Consider the following 16,077-nt stretch of genomic DNA (forward strand, 5'->3'; position numbering starts at 1 on the left):
AAACCAGCATGAAAAATTGGAAAACAACATTGTTCTGAATAGAGAAGAAATTGGGGAGGTAAACAAAAAGGTATCTTTCAAGGAGACTCATTATCTCCTTTATCGTTCATCTTGTCATTTATCCCCTTAACTAGAATTTTAAATAAAACTGTGCAAAGATATCTTTCCTTTTATAAATGGATGATCCAAAGCTCTATGCAAAATCAGAGAATGAACTTGGATCATTGCTTAATACTGTGCACATATTCAGTCAAGATATATCGATGGATTTTGGCTTAGACAAATGTGCAATTGCCTGGAATAACAAGAGGAAAGTTTGAAAACCTGAATGAAATTGAGCTGCTTAATGACGAAAAAATCAAGGCAATAAAAATCGAAAATAGTTACAAATATTTCGGAATTTTAGAAGCATCAGAAATTCTGCACGATAAGATCAAAGAAAAAACTAGAGCAGAATACATAAGGTGACTAAGAAAGCTCCTTAAGTCATTGCTTAATGCTGGAAATTTGTTCTGAGATATTCAGCAGGCATTGTTGAATGGATCCAGCTAGAGGCGGAGAATTTATACCGAAAGACTCAAAAACTAATGACAATGTGCCATGCCCTCAATCCTCGCAGTGACATTGATAGGCTCTACCTATCACGCAAAAAAAGGAAGCAGAGGATTATTACAAGTAAAGCAACAAGAAGAAAATCAAAATCTGGATGATTATCTGTAGCAAACAACAGAAAAATTTCTAATTGAGGTGAGGAAAGAGGGTTTGTTTAAACCCTTGGAGACAAAATTGGAGTACAAGACCAAGTAAAAGTGAGAACTGAAAGATGGAAAAATAAGGCATTGTTTTGAAAGTACCTTCGCCACATAGAGAACAGCACTGACAGCAACTTGACCTAGCAATGGTTGAGAAATGGAGCACTAAAGAAAGTAACAGTCAGTAATTTTTGCAGCACAAGAACAGGCCATTTTAACCAACTTTATGAAGACAGAAATACAAAAAATTTAAGAAGACAGTAAATGCAGATTGTGCAAAGAGAATGAAGAAATGGTAGACCACAAGTGGGTGCTGCAAAATCACACAAGTCGAGTACCATAAAAGGCACGATAATGTAGCTAAGATAATTCACTTGCATTTATGTAAAAAGTACAGGTTTAAAGTATCTAAAGACTATTGGAAACATAAAGTTGACAAAAAAGTGATTGAGAATAAAAAAGCTAAAATACTCTGGTATTTCAAAATCCAGACTGACAAAAACTTGGAATATAATACACCCGATATAACAGTGGTTGAAAAGAGTGAAAACAATCATGTTCAGTTTATCGAAATATCTACCAGTAAATAGCTGAATTCACGAAAAAGAAACTGAAAAAATTTACAAAGTATCATTAGTTGCAAGTCAAAGTTGAATGAATTTGGCAAAAGAGAGCAAAAGTTGTTATCATAATAATAGGTACCATCCCCAAAACATTGAAAAACATCTAGAAGCACTTGAGTTAGATGGATTAAAAAAACTGGGCGGCTGTAAAAGGCTGCTTTGTTTAGCACAGCATTCATATTCAGAAGGTATTTCCAATACTCCTAGGCAGAGCCGGCAATAGGGTCTTTGCTGCCTGCATGCAATTTCTATCTAAGTGCCCCTGTAACGATCCGGGCGTGTGTGGTTCTTTTATGATAATAAAAATTTTAATTATTTGAAATTTCTTAAATAAATTTTGACATAACAGCCACACGTTGGTTCACGAAATGTAACAAACCAAGGGTGTTGACTAGGCAGGATAATCGTTAAAAACCAGAATATTCAAAAAATTCTTAAAAGTTAAAGCAAATTTTGATAAAGCCACTTCACTTTAATCATTGAATATAATGACACAGGGATTATAGCCTTCTCACCAACCCGAATCACTAACAAAATTAAAATGAATTTTAATTAAAGTTAAAATTTATTTGAACTAAAATTTAAAAAATTCTTGAATTTTACAAGTTACTAAATTCTTAGTAACTTGTAAAAAATTTTTTAATTTTTATAAGTGGAACTATCTTTTAGGAAAATAAAAGAAACTCAAGATAGATGAGAAAATAAGAAAAGAATTCAGAAATAATTAGAACATTTAATATAAGTATTCAAAAAATAACATCTTTACAGAATAACAGAAAATAAAATTAAATTACATAAATATACTTGAAAATTTTTTATTTCAATTTTAGGGTTTTGATTTCATATTTACAAAATTAGAAATAATAGTCTTAACGTCTAATTCCGCACGTATGTCATTTTCAATACAAACTAACAAGCTTTTATTGGCATACTTGTTCTTGAGTAGGTTTTAATCAATTTCAACTGGGAAAAGAAACGTTCACCGCTCGCTACACTAACAGGTAAGGTAAGTAGTATTCTTAAAGTAATTGAAAAGTTAGGGAAAGATAAATTATTGGACACAATAAAATTAAGAATATCGAAAGGGTTTTGAATATTTAAATTATCCTTCCGAAAAATATCCAGGAAAGCACATAACTCGTCATATAGTTCTATTGCATTTACATCTTTATTGTCACCGTCCTTCAAGAGAATCTTTAAATCGTCACAATTTTTTCGTAAATCTTTGTTATTAATTTGTAGCAATCTGTACAAGAAATTGAAATTATCATATGTTTTTAGTTGTTCAAAACGTTATATTAACGAACGCACTGCAACGTCTAGAAGCGTATAAAACACATTCACTCTAAATTTATCTTCTGGCGATTGTGGCGTTTCGTCATGATGCTCGTAGTCAAATTGTCGTCTTCTTTCGTACCAGTTTTAAATTCTTGTTCTCCATCCATCTCTTTACTCAGTTCTTTTGCTGTTTTTAGAATTTCTTTAAAATTTGTATCTGATTGATTTATATTTTTGTAAGAATATTTTTAAATTTTTGATAGATTATAAAGCAAGTGTAATGTTCATATTTTTGTTTTGAAGCATTTTACTCACAGGGTTTATTCTGTTAAGTAAATCATGCCAAGTTATAAGAGAGCAAATAAATTTGTAGTCCTGTATTTTAGCACGTAATGTTTGTGCTTCATGCTGAGTTTATTTATTAAAATTTTCATTATTTAAAATTTAAAAAAGTGCATCGTAAATTTCTCCTAATTGATATCATAGAGGGCAGATTGATTAATTTTACTTTCCCATCACGTTTCTGATGGCTGTTTCAATCTTAATTTTTTTACGAACTTTAAAAGGATTGCCCAACGTTTGTAAGAGAATGAAAAGAAATTGTATATTTCTTGAATAATTGCAAAGAAACTAATTATATCTGCATTCACTTTGGCTGCATCATTAATGATTAAATTTAGAGTATGAGCAGTACATGGCACGTAAAAAAAAAGCTCGAGGATTTTTGTTCAAAAGCAAATTTTGGAGCCTATTTTTTTCCCTTTCATATTTGCCCCATTGTCATACCCTTGACCTCACATGTCTTCAATGGGAATATTCCATTTTTCCAGTTGTTCCATTATTGTTGCACATAAACCACGTCCTGTGGAATCTGATATATCTGCAAAACCTAAAACGTTTTCCCTGATCTTGACAATTCCATTGTCACAGAAACAAAGTGAATAATATGGTCATTTTTATGGTTCTGTTTTACTTGCATCAGGTGTGCAGACTAAAATTATGGAATAATATTTAGATTTTCGAATTGATAATAAAATTGTATCCCTGATTGCATTACTTAAAGTTTCCAATATTTCATTTTGACTGTCTTTACTCAAATAGTGTACTCTATTGTTTTTGTAGGACTCTTTCAACATGATTTTCCATAATGGGATCAAACTTCGCAAACAATTCGACTAATTTAAAAAAATTGCCATTATTCCTTTCATATAATTTATCAGATAATTCGCAAAAAGCTAAATTTTGGTTATCAAGGAATTTTATAATTTCAATCAAACATTCTAAAACACTCGTCCAATGTTTCTTTTCCATTTCATACACGCTTTGAGTCTGGCAATCAATAATAGTTTTATTTTTTAAATTTTTATCAAGTTCCTTCCATTTTAAGAAATTTTTCATGTGAGTTAAACTAGTCTACTGTCTATGCAAAGTTGTACTTACATTTTTCCAATCGTTATAACCTTCTACAAGACTACTTGATTCAGTAGGTGCAAAAAGTTTGCAACAAAAGCAAAAAACAGTAAAAGGGATATATTATATATTTCTTTTGAACAGGCCCCATTTGCCTGGATCTTCTAAATTTACAGAGACAAACAATGTGTTAGTTTCCTGGTCAACTACAACTAAATCTTCTCCCAACTGTTTTTCACTTAAATCATGCGGCTTGTTATCTTGTTCAATATTGCAATAGTAGTTTCATGCAAACTGGATAATGTGCACAGTTCTTCAACTCTGATTTCTGATGTATCGAGTTGGTTACAATCTGCATCAGAATATTTTAATATTTTAAGAAATTTATTAAGAGCCCCAGTTTGTTTCTTAATATCTGCTTCTTTCGCAGCATGACGCTTACAATTTTGTGTACCTGATAACTTTTTTTTTTTAATTTTTGATTCCATTCCTATTTTATACCCACAAGAAATTATTACACAACAAGACACAGAGACGAAATAATAGTCCGCACTGCGCTACTGTCAGTAGCCTACTGAGATGAGTACTATATTACACAACACAGAGATGAAATAATGGTCCGCACTGCGCTACTGTCAGTAGCCTACTGAGATGTGTACCCTATGACTGGTTAACTAGCAACAAATGTTTTGTATGAAAATTCGTTTCTGCACATTAAAACTATTCACTGTTGCACTTAAGATAGACTGCTGTATACACAACATTCTGCAAGCAAGCATTTAGCCTGCTCTCGCTGCAAAATTATAAACAGCCGGCTGATCAAAGAGGCAGCAATATACAATTTTTTTTTATTATTCGGTGTATCCGGCCTTATTTATTTTAATATTGATCATTCTAAGAATTTTTTGTTTTTACGATAAAAATTTTTTTTCTTAAAAATGAACTTACAAACTGTGTCCTGGCGGTGGTGCCCCCCCCCCCTTTGTAGCGGTGCCCGCATGCCTGCTTCCGCCAGCCCTGCTCCGAAGCTCTTGGGTAGGGCTCGAATTAGTGGAATATAACCAGCCTTTTACTTAAGGCTGAGGAAGCAAATCAAGCTTGGATGAATATTAGCACTATATATATATATATATATATATAGTGCTATCTGATCATCCTCATTTCCTTAAGCTTATGTAATATCTTAAATTTTATTGTGTCTAAATGTTACATTTTAATACCTGGTAGAAAATTGGATGATATAATGAAAACATTTAACTTGAAGGGGTGGGTTGTTTTGAATTATGGCCATAGTAACTAAGACTATGACTTCTTTTAGAATGCTCTGTGTTTTGCAGAATGAAAAACTCAAGTTTCCAGGAAACTTCCTGTATGCTACAGGGGAGACTTTGTGTGGAGAACAAGTGTTCCTGGCTTGCTGCCCAGTTGCATTGTTTTTAGCTTTTCATTTTTTGAAATGTTAATTCTTTGCAAGTCAGCATTTGAAATTCAGACAGATATTTCAAACCATTGCTTAAATATATCCTGCAACTCAATAATGAGATTTTTTTTTTTTTTTAGTATGGCTGTCAGTGGAACATTTATGCAGTTGAAAAATGCCTATACAGGTAACCCTCGTATAATGTGGATGTTGGTTCCATAGAAACAGTGTGTTATATAAATTGCATTATACAAGACTTAGATCACATAAAAAAAGTAGGGTTAGGTTCTGAAATCGGTTTTTTTTTTAAATTATATAAACAACAATGACATATCCAACAAAAATAATAATTTTATTTAATTCATGTAAGTTAAGAAAACAAACTACGAGACATACGTAGTATAAAATTATAAAAATTACAAATTGTTCATAAATTTCATTGCACATGATGCATAAATGTTTTAGACAATAAAATAAAGTGCATATTTTAATCATCATCACTGTCTTCAGAAATAACATTTTTTAGATGTTCTTTAAGTGGCCAGAGGTCATCGCCACTTGAAATCTCTTGGACATCATTTTTATAAATCTCATTGCATACTTTGGCTGGTTTAGTCATCAAGAAGTGAGTAATAAGACTTTGCTTTCCACTATGCTGCAATTTTTTATTAAGTTCATAATATGGCGCTAAACAAATATCCAATTGTCTCGTGAATTTTCTCAAGTGCTCCATTGAGGGATCATTTTCCGTAAAATAACTTCCTAACTTTCCTGCCAAGTCCAATCCTTTTGCTAATTTCTTTAAACTGAATTCTTTAACGGATTCATCACAATCAGAATCTTCGGCAGAACTTTCCTCCTCATTTAAATCTGTTTCTCCATCAATTCACTAATTTCATTTTCAACCATATCGCAAAAGCCCTCTCCACCAAAAATGTGTGTGCGACGCTTATTATACGACGTAGCTCGTCATCCACTGGAGGTACGAAATTTTGTTTCAGAACGGCTTCAGGCCATATTTTTTTCCAGCAAGCATTCAATGTAGAGGATTGTAATTCCTTAATGGACAGAGAAATAATTTTTATACAATTCAATATTGAAAACTTTCCACGCTTGAGGCAGTGTCATGTTTGGATTAGATTCCATTTTTTCCAAAATTAATTGAAATGTTCGCCAAATATAATATGGCTTAAATGATATTATTCCTTGGTCGAATGGTTGAATAAGTGAAATAATATTAGGGTTGGCAAAAAAAGTTATTTTAATATTCGGATGGCTTAAATTTGTTGGGTGGCCTGGCGCATCATCTAAAATTAGTAGAATTTTGAAGTCCATATTCTTTTTCTTTGTGTAACTTTCTACATCGGGCACAAAACACTTGAAAAAACAATTTTCAAACATGCTAGCTATAACCCATGCCTTTTTGTTGGCTTGCCAATAAACAGGTAGGGTGGACTTCTCGAGCCCTTTCATCGCATGAGGATTTGCAGATCGGTTAATAAACATTAGTTTTGTCATGTAATCACCTAATGCATTACTACAAAACAGTAGAGTATTTCTGTCTTTGGAAACTTTGAATCCAGGAGCTGATCTTTCATATTTCGAAATATAGGTGTGTTTTGGCATTTTTTTCCAATATAACCCGGATTCATCCGCATATAACACCTGTAACTTTTGCACTGTAACCACCTTTCCTAATGATTTTTAAAAGTTCTGCTGGGTATTTTCGAGCAGCTTCAATGTCTGCTGATGCTGATTCTCCCTGGATTTTAAGATTATACAAAGAAAGCTGCTTTTTAAAGTTTTCGAACCAACTCCTTACTGGCACAAAATCCATGCTGAGAGATTTCTTCTGAAGAATCTTGATCGAGTTCTTTTAAATGTTTATAAACTTTGAGAGCTTTTTGCTTAATAAGGTGTCCATCCAAAGGAATTTTCTTTTGAGTGCAATCTTCTTCTATCCAAATCATTAGAGATTTCTCCATATTTTCTATTAGAATATCGCGAACACGAGCAATGCGCTTTGCACTTACCGTTGACCCAGCAATAACACTTTCTCGGATTTTATGTTAATTTTGTTTGATTGTTCGAATTGTTGATTCATTTAAATTCAGAGTCCTTGCAACAACTCCTGGTTTTTCTCCAATTTTCAACCGATTCAAGATTTTAATTTTCTCTTTGAGAGAAATGAATTTCCTCTTCAATGTTGGTTTTTTTCCCCTTTCGTTGCAGTTTTAGTGGCCATTACAATAAAAATAAACTTTTACATAAAAAAAAAAAAAAGCATTACATATATGTATCTAACTCACCAGAAAATAAACTGCTCAGCTTGAGAATAACACACTTATGATTTTTAAATGCGCTTTCCTGGCAGGAAACGAAGACAATTTTCAACAATAAACACTTTATACAGTAAACCCTAGATGGCGAACCTATGGCACTCGTGCCAGGGGTGGCACGTCAATGATTTACAGATGATATCCTTTTATACGTCTGAGAAATAACTATGTCAGGGGAACAGTGAAATTTACGAACTTAGAAGCAAAAATACAGGAGGCAAGGTTGAGATGGTTTGGTCATGTGATGAGGGAGGACAAATATGTGGGAAGAAGGGTCATGCAGATGGATGTGCAAGGAAGGCGGAAGCGTGGGCGGTCAAAGAAGAGATGGAGGGAGCTGGTAGAAGAGGACTTGAAGATGAAGAACTTGGAGGTGGTGACAGCCCAAGACAGGAAGGTGTGGAGGAGACTCATTACAAACAGTGACCCCACTTAAGTGGGAGAAGCTGCAGAAGAAGAAGAAGATCCTTTTATACGCTTATAAATTATTCTAGTTTTTTTTTTTTTAATTGTTACAATACGTACAAGCTGAATTTTGTTTTACACAAGAGCAGCTATAAAGACGTGCATATGATTGGTGCGGTATTAACAAAAGATCGTCCAACCCAAAGACAAAAGCAACCAACAAGTGCTGAGTTGAAATGCTAATTCTCTTCAATTGAATTCCATAACATCTGAAACTGTCATAACAACATTCACTATTAGTTTTAACACATTCACAACAGGGTGTCAATTATCGTTTTGATGGAAACATAAATGACACCCTGTTGTGACAACCTTCTCATTACTGACTGGCTCAACTCACACAAACGTTTCAACCCTTGGTTGAATTTTATGGCTTCTTGGCAGGTGAACTCACACATTCATTATATGGCATGTTTCAATTCTTGGTAGTCATCATCATCAAATTCCTGCCATGTACCCTCAAGGGGTGTACAGGATATGACAGTACTACATGAAAAAATTACATCATTACTAACTTCCTATCTACAATTTTCCTCCAAATCAGTCTGTTACTTGTCAAGACTCCAACATTATCAGATCTTATATTTCTATCGTCTAAGGCACTTTGTACAGTATCAATCCACCTATATCTTGGTCTTCCTCTGGGTCGTTTTCCTGCCAACCTGGCAGAGAACACTTGTTTTGCTAATCTTTCCTCTCCCATTCTATTTAAGTGACCATACCATCTGAGATTAGCTCTGCTAATACATTCCTGGATGCTGACAATGTCAAGTTCTTTCCTAATATCCTCATTTTTAATATGATATTGCCATTGATGCCATCTGTTCACGCCTCTATCTTTCTCAGGACTCTCATATCTGCGGTCTCTAGTCTTTGGTCAAGTGTTTTACTTCTGACCCAGCTCTCAGATCCATAAGTTAAAATTGGTTTGAACACTGTCTTGTATACAGCTAATTTAGTGTTCCGACTAATTTCTTTCTTATTCCATATGAATTTATTCAATTGACTTCCCACGATACCAGCTTTGCTGATTCTGTTGTCTATTTCTATATTTAGTTTACCATCTTCAGTAAAAATCGTACCTAATTAGCTGAAATGTTTTACTTGTTCCACAAGTTCTCCATTCACAACACAGTTGACATTTTCAATGATTCTGCCTATTTTCATTGTCTTTGTCTTTTTATTGCTGACCTTCATACCATATCTATTACAACAGTTATTCAATTTAGTCAGAGAATCTTGCAGACTTGTAGCGGATTTATTTAGAAGTATAACATCATCTGCATAAAGCAAAGAGCTGACATTAACATCTCCAATTTTGATATCAGGTTTAATACCACATTCCTTCATAATGTGATCCATATAGATAATGAATAACAGAGGGGATACTGTACATCCTTGTCTCACACCATATTTAACATTAAACCATCTTCCTGTACTTCCTTCAATTCTAACTGCTGACTCACAACTCAAATAAAGACTAAGTATTGCTTGATATAATGCCCCATTGACACCATATAACTGTAGCGTATTGAATAGCTTCTCTCTTGGCACCTTATCATATGCCTTTTACAAATCGACAAAGCTTAAATACAGATCTTTGTTATATTCCCATGCTTTCTCGACTATTTGTCGTAAAGTGAAGATCTGATCCTGACAGCCTCTATTTGGCCTGAATCCAGCTTGTTCTTCACCAAGCTTTTCTTCCACAATTCTTCTCAACTGTTTCTCAAGTATACTTGCATAGATCTTGCCAGGAACACTCAGTAGGGAAATACCTCTGTAATTCTCACATTCAGTTTTATTTCCCTTTTTATATATGGGTACTATGAGAGCTCTACTCCAGTCATCGGGAATTCGTCCCTCTGCCCAGGCTTTCTGAACTATGCAGTGCAGCCACTGTAAGACTCTTATACCACCATACTTCAGCATTTCTGGTCGAATATCATCTACTCCTGTTGCCTTTCCACATTTCAAGCCTTTGATGGCTTTTTCTACTTCAAGTATGGATATCTATTCCTGACTGCCTGTCTGGTCAGTGTTTTTTATCACTGTGCTGTCATCACTGCTTGTTTCATTTAGCAGTTTTTCAAAGTAATTACTCCATACTTCAAGGATATCTTTTTCTCCTATTTTCATTTCACCTTTATCATCTCTAATTCCTTTTACAGCACTCTTTCCTCCATTCCTAAGCTTCTTCAACAACCTGCAGAATATTTTGCCACCTTCTTGATATTTATTTTCTATGTTCTTGCCAAAGTCCTCCCATGAGTTTTGTTTAGCTAGTTTTACACTCTGTTTAGCTTTCTTACATTTGTCTCTGTATTCTGTAAGAGTAAAAGCTGACTTATTTGCCAGGAACTTTTGATATGCTTTCTTCTTTTCCTTCACTGCCTCTTTAACTTCCTGTGTCGACCAGGGAGTTCTGATTTTTTTATGCTTGCACACAACCTCACCACATGCCTCTCTGGCAGAATCAATCAATGTTTCTTGGTAGTCTTTTATTTTAAGTTAGCCTTTGTGATCTGTCATAATGACATCGAGAATTTCAAATGCAAACAAACACTTATTTCATAATTGAAAAATTGGACAATAATTTTTAGTTAGATACTATGTTTCAGTGCAACATATGGTTTTGCTTAAGTCTATACAGCATAGTTCCTGTGAGAGGGGACATGTGATTTATTAGTTAGCGGCGTTTTTATTCCATCTGTCTCTAATTGCTGTATTTGTTGAGAATGACACAGACTGCAAAAACCTCTGTACAGTACCTTATTCAGTGATACAATAAAACTAAATTAGAGACTTATAACTACTCGCGTGATACAGCAGACACAAATTTAACGAAGATAACATTTGATTTTTAAGTCCCACGGCGAAAAATATGAAAAAAAAAAAAAAAATAAAGGGTTACTAGAAATTGTAGACCACGTTATATCGAAACCGCGTTGTATAAGTACCGCGTTATACGAGGGTTACCTGTATTTATTTTAGCTTATTTATCACCTTTTTCTTCACTTGGTTGCTGAAATCTTTTCATGTTTGCCTATAACAGTGTTTCCCAATGTTTTCTGGATCATGCCCCACCTCGATGCTTCAAAGATTTTGATGACCCCCCCCCCCTGCATAATAGTCAGCTAAGTTCTGAAAAAGTATAATATAAATATGTATTTTAAATAAAAACGGAACATAGGTAAAACTGTTTTTAATTGACTTTCTTCAATGAATATAAATTTTATATTACACTTTGTATATTATAAAACACAAATTGAACTGAACTCGGGAAAATAAAATCCAAGTTAATGCAATCTTTGAACTTGATGTCTGCTGCAAAGAGTTTTTATTTGAGGTACTAATTTAGTCATTTTCAATCTCAAATCCCCATGGTTTGTGATATCCAGCTTTCTTTTTTTCAGTAGGAAGTCATTTACAGCACTAACCACATTCGACTAAATATAACAACAGGAAGGGCAACTTTTTTTTACAAAACTAGTTGAATTTCGGTATTTCGTTTGTCTCGTCAGAAAGCTACTATGCCATTGTGCCTTTTATGTTGAATAAAGTTCTAATAAACTCATCATTTTGCTTTTCTGAGAGTTCTTCTTGATACTGTATTGTATGTTGACTGCTATACTAGTGATGTCAGCTTTTTTCTCGGAAAGTCAGGGTTGCAACATCAACAATTTATCACCGACAATGGTGAGTTTTTTGAGTATATCAGTGGTGAGGTGACGAATGCAACATCATTTTCTAATTGCCCCACGTTGGGAAACACTGGCCTATAGTAAAGATCATTTGCAGTTGTAGTTGGAACTCTGTGAAATATTCTAAGAAATCTCAAACCTGTGTTTATTTCAGATGCTGATTTGACCTTACAAGAAGGAGTAGAACTTTTGGAGTTAATATTTCCTTGTGCCACAGAAAAAACTAACTTCAATATTCTGTCACTTGGAATTACCATTCTTGATATGCTTCAAAAAGAACCACTCATTTCATCAATCGTTACTTTATGTCCAAGTCTGGATGACATTTTAGGTGGAGGTATACCACTGAAAAAAGTAACTGAATTATGTGGAGTACCTGGAATTGGAAAAACTCAGATATGGTAAATATTCATTTTCTCTCTCATTTTCTACTGATGAGTGTCGAATTCTAAAGCTGATTTCTTTATAATTGCAGTGAATGATATAAAGAGTAATTATATTCTCAATATCTAGTGAAATTTACCTAATACCCATAGAGCTGCTGTAACATGGAAGAAGCCACTAACTTTTATATCCTTTTCTTGAACAGTTTCACCGATTTATTTTTATTGTTGTATTTAAGTATTAGTTTATTCAAAAGTTTCTTTAAACCATATCTTTGAAAAGAAGCACAATATACAAGGAGGAAACAAGCAAGAGAATTATTGGTGATTGCAGGAACAAATGATTAAAGTGAGCATAAAGAGAACATAAGGGCAGGTATCAGGAGGTTGAGGAGAATGAAAGATAAGAGTGAGAAAGGTTTAGCCATGTTGCCAAAGCATGATAATGATGAGTTCAGAGCCAGAATCATGAATGATATGCTGGCAGGGAGTGCAGTTTGTGGATGTATGGTATGTTTTTCAGGGAAGAATTGAGTTATACAAACATGACAGACTGCATTTTAATAGTTTTGGTACAGTAGTGAACAATTAATCCAAACACTCACATTTTAAAGAAAAATTTGAATTTTGCAAGTAGGCACAAAAGTTAAACTCAATAAGTTCTACCAATGCAAAACACGTTTCTGCATCTCGAAACCATACTTTTATAATGGGTTGCATTAAGTTATCCTTTGTATCACAATTTAATTTCCAAGTCTCTTTTTCACCATAGCCCACAAATTTTCTATTGGGTTAATCTCAGCAGAGTTACCTGGCCATTAAAGCAATTGGATGTTATGATTTTTGAGGAGCTCTTTCACCTCTTTTGAAGACTGGCATGGAGCAAGATCCTGTTGGAAGATGAGTTCTTTGTCTTTCTGGATCTGTGGGACCACTCTTTTCTCCTATATTTTTTATGTATTGGTCAGTGTTCCTCATATTGTCAACAGGCACAAGTGATCCTGGACCATCATGTGTCAAACAACCCCATAACATTTTTAGCTGGATGTTTAGGAGCTTGTTTTGAAGGTGGGCAGGAGAAGTCTTTTCAGCAGCTGATTTGCGATCATAGGGTGCTCGCTCTCCTTGTACAAAGAAATGGCTCTCATCTGAGAATGACCTTCCTCCACTTCTCAACAGTCCAATCTTTGTACACTTTTGCCCACTGGAGCCTCTTTTTCTGCATAGCCTTCGTCAATCGTTGTTTCTTTTTTTGGTCTGTGGACAGTCTTCCCTGCTTCCAACAACCTTCTTCCATGGACTGTTGTCAGAAACATTAATCCCATTAGCTGCCAAGTCTCTATTTAAGTCTATGGCAGACAATCTTGGATTTGTTTTGCTTTTCCTAACTGGTAAACGATCTTAAGTTTTTTTTCCTCATTCGCCCACATTTTCCTTTTCTGTCTGGAAAAAAGCTACCTAAACTGCTTTAAAATCATATTAACAGTATCCAAATCAACATTACACTCATTGGCAATTCGTCATAGATGTGTGCTGAGAAAGATAAATGTTTTTGAACGCATTCTTGGAGATGCGTCCATTTTATAGCTACCCAAAAGGAAAACACAATGAATGTCAACTTGTTTATACTATTAAAAACGCACAACAGTATTAATAAACTTCGTAGATACATTTAAAACATGCAACACTCAACCAAAATTATTGTAAACAAACAAAAACAAAACATATGACAATTTTTGGCTTGTTGGGATTAATTTGTTATCTACTGTATGTTGGCAATTTTGGATAACATTTAAGTCTTTATTCCAATCAGCTGGTCACATAATTGAAAATTTGAATTTCCTTTGACCTATTTTCACTCATTTCTTCATCAAATTCTTGACATGTACCTTGAGGGGGTGTGCAGGATATGATAGTACTACATAAAAAAATTACGTCGTTAGTAACTTCCTGTCTACAATTTTCCTCTAAATCAATCTTTGACCCGTCAAGAACTCCAACATTATCAGATCTTATATTTCTATCTTCTAAGACACTTTTTACTAGATCAATCCACCTATATCTGGTTTTTTTTCCTGCCATCCTGACAGAAAACACTTGTTTTGCTAATCTTTCCTCTCCCATTCTGTTTAAGTGACCACCTGAGATTAGCTCTGCTAACACATTCCTGGATTCTAACAATGTCAACCTCTTTCCTAATATTTTAATTTTTAATATGATATTGCCATTGATGCCATCTGTTCATGCCCCTAATCTTTCTCAGAACTCTCATATCTGCAGCCTCTAGTCTTTGGTCAAGTGTTTTACTTCTGACCCAGCTCTCATATCCATAAGTTTAAATTGGCTCGAATACTGTCTTGTATATAGCTGATTTAGTGTTTTGGCTAATTTCTCTCTTGTTCCATATAAATTTATTCAGTTGATTATACCAGCTTTGTTGATTCTGTTGTCTATTTACATATTTAATTTACCATCTTCACTAAAAATCGTGCCTAAATAGCTGAAATGTTTTACTTGTTCTATAGCTTCTCTATTCACAATGCAGTTGATATTTTCAATGTTTCTGCCTATTTTCATTGTCTTTGTCTTTTTTAATGCTATCCTTCATACCATATCTATTACAACAGTTATTCACTTTAGTCAGGGAATATTCAGACTTGTAGCAGATTTATTTAGAAGTATAGTATCATCTGCATAAAGCAAAGAGCTGAGATTAAGATCTCCAATTTTGATGTTAAGTTTAATACCACTTCATAATGTGATCCATATAGATAATGAATAACAGAGGGGATAATGTACTTCCTTCAATTCAAACTGCTTGACTTACAGCTCGAATAAAGACTAAGTATTGGTTGATATAATGCCCCATTGACACCAAATAACTGTAGTGTTTTGAATAGCTTCTGTCTTGACACCTGTCACATGCCTTTTTTCAGATCTACAAAACTTAAATACAGATCTCTGTTATATTCCCATGTTTTCTCAACTATTTGCCATAAAGTGAAAATCTAATCCTGACCGCCTCTATTCGGCTTCAATCCAGCTTGTTCTTTCCCAACCTTCCCTTCCACAATCTTTCTCATTCTCAACCGCTTCTCAAGTATACTTGGAAATCTTAATGGGAACACTCAGTAGAGAAATACCTCTGTAATTCTCACATTGTTTTATTTCCCTTTTTATATATGGGTACTGTGAGAGCTCTACTCCAATCATCTGACCTATGCAGTGCAGCCACGGTAAATCTTTTATACCTCCGTACTTCAACATTTCTGGTCTGATGTCATCTACTCCTGCTGCTGTTCCACATTTCAGGCTTTTGATGGCTTTTTCTACTTGGAGTATGGATATGTATTCTGATTGCATGCCTGTTGAGTGTTTTTTTACTACTGTGCTGTCACTGATTGTTTCATTTAGCAATTTTTGCGAAGTAATTACTCCATACATCAATGATATATCTTTTTCACCAGTTTTCATGTCACCTTATCATCTCTAATTCCTCTTACTGCAGTCTTTCTTCCATTTCTGAGCCTTTTCAACAACGTCCAGAATATCTTACCACCTTCATATTTATTTTCTATGTTCTTACCAATTTTCCCATGACTTTTGTTTAGCTAGTTTTACATACTGTTTAGCTTTCTTACATTTCTATCTATATTCTCTAAGAGTACAAACTGACTTATTTGCCAGGAACTTTTGATATGCT

General features: G+C 34.1%; 1 protein-coding gene across 3 annotated transcripts in view; it reads left to right on the forward strand.

The window, feature by feature from the left end:
- Nucleotides 1–16,077, forward strand: part of LOC150097907 (DNA repair protein RAD51 homolog 3-like) — a 168,257-nt gene that overhangs the window by 45,632 nt on the left and 106,548 nt on the right. For 2 of the 3 annotated variants that reach the window (XM_090406540.1, XM_090406538.1), the window contains exons 2-3: nt 2,322–2,376; nt 12,146–12,392. In XM_090406540.1, coding sequence (XP_090262666.1) covers nt 2,322–2,376; nt 12,146–12,392 — 302 coding nt within the window. The remainder of the gene's footprint in view (nt 1–2,321; nt 2,377–12,145; nt 12,393–16,077) is intronic. The other variant, XM_090406539.1, reaches the window with a different exon arrangement.

This window comes from Typopeltis vanoorti, chromosome 16 (genome assembly GCF_054136105.1).
Source record: "Typopeltis vanoorti isolate ZY-2024b chromosome 16, IOZ_Tvanoo_1.0, whole genome shotgun sequence".
Lineage (NCBI taxonomy): Eukaryota > Metazoa > Arthropoda > Arachnida > Uropygi > Thelyphonidae > Typopeltis > Typopeltis vanoorti.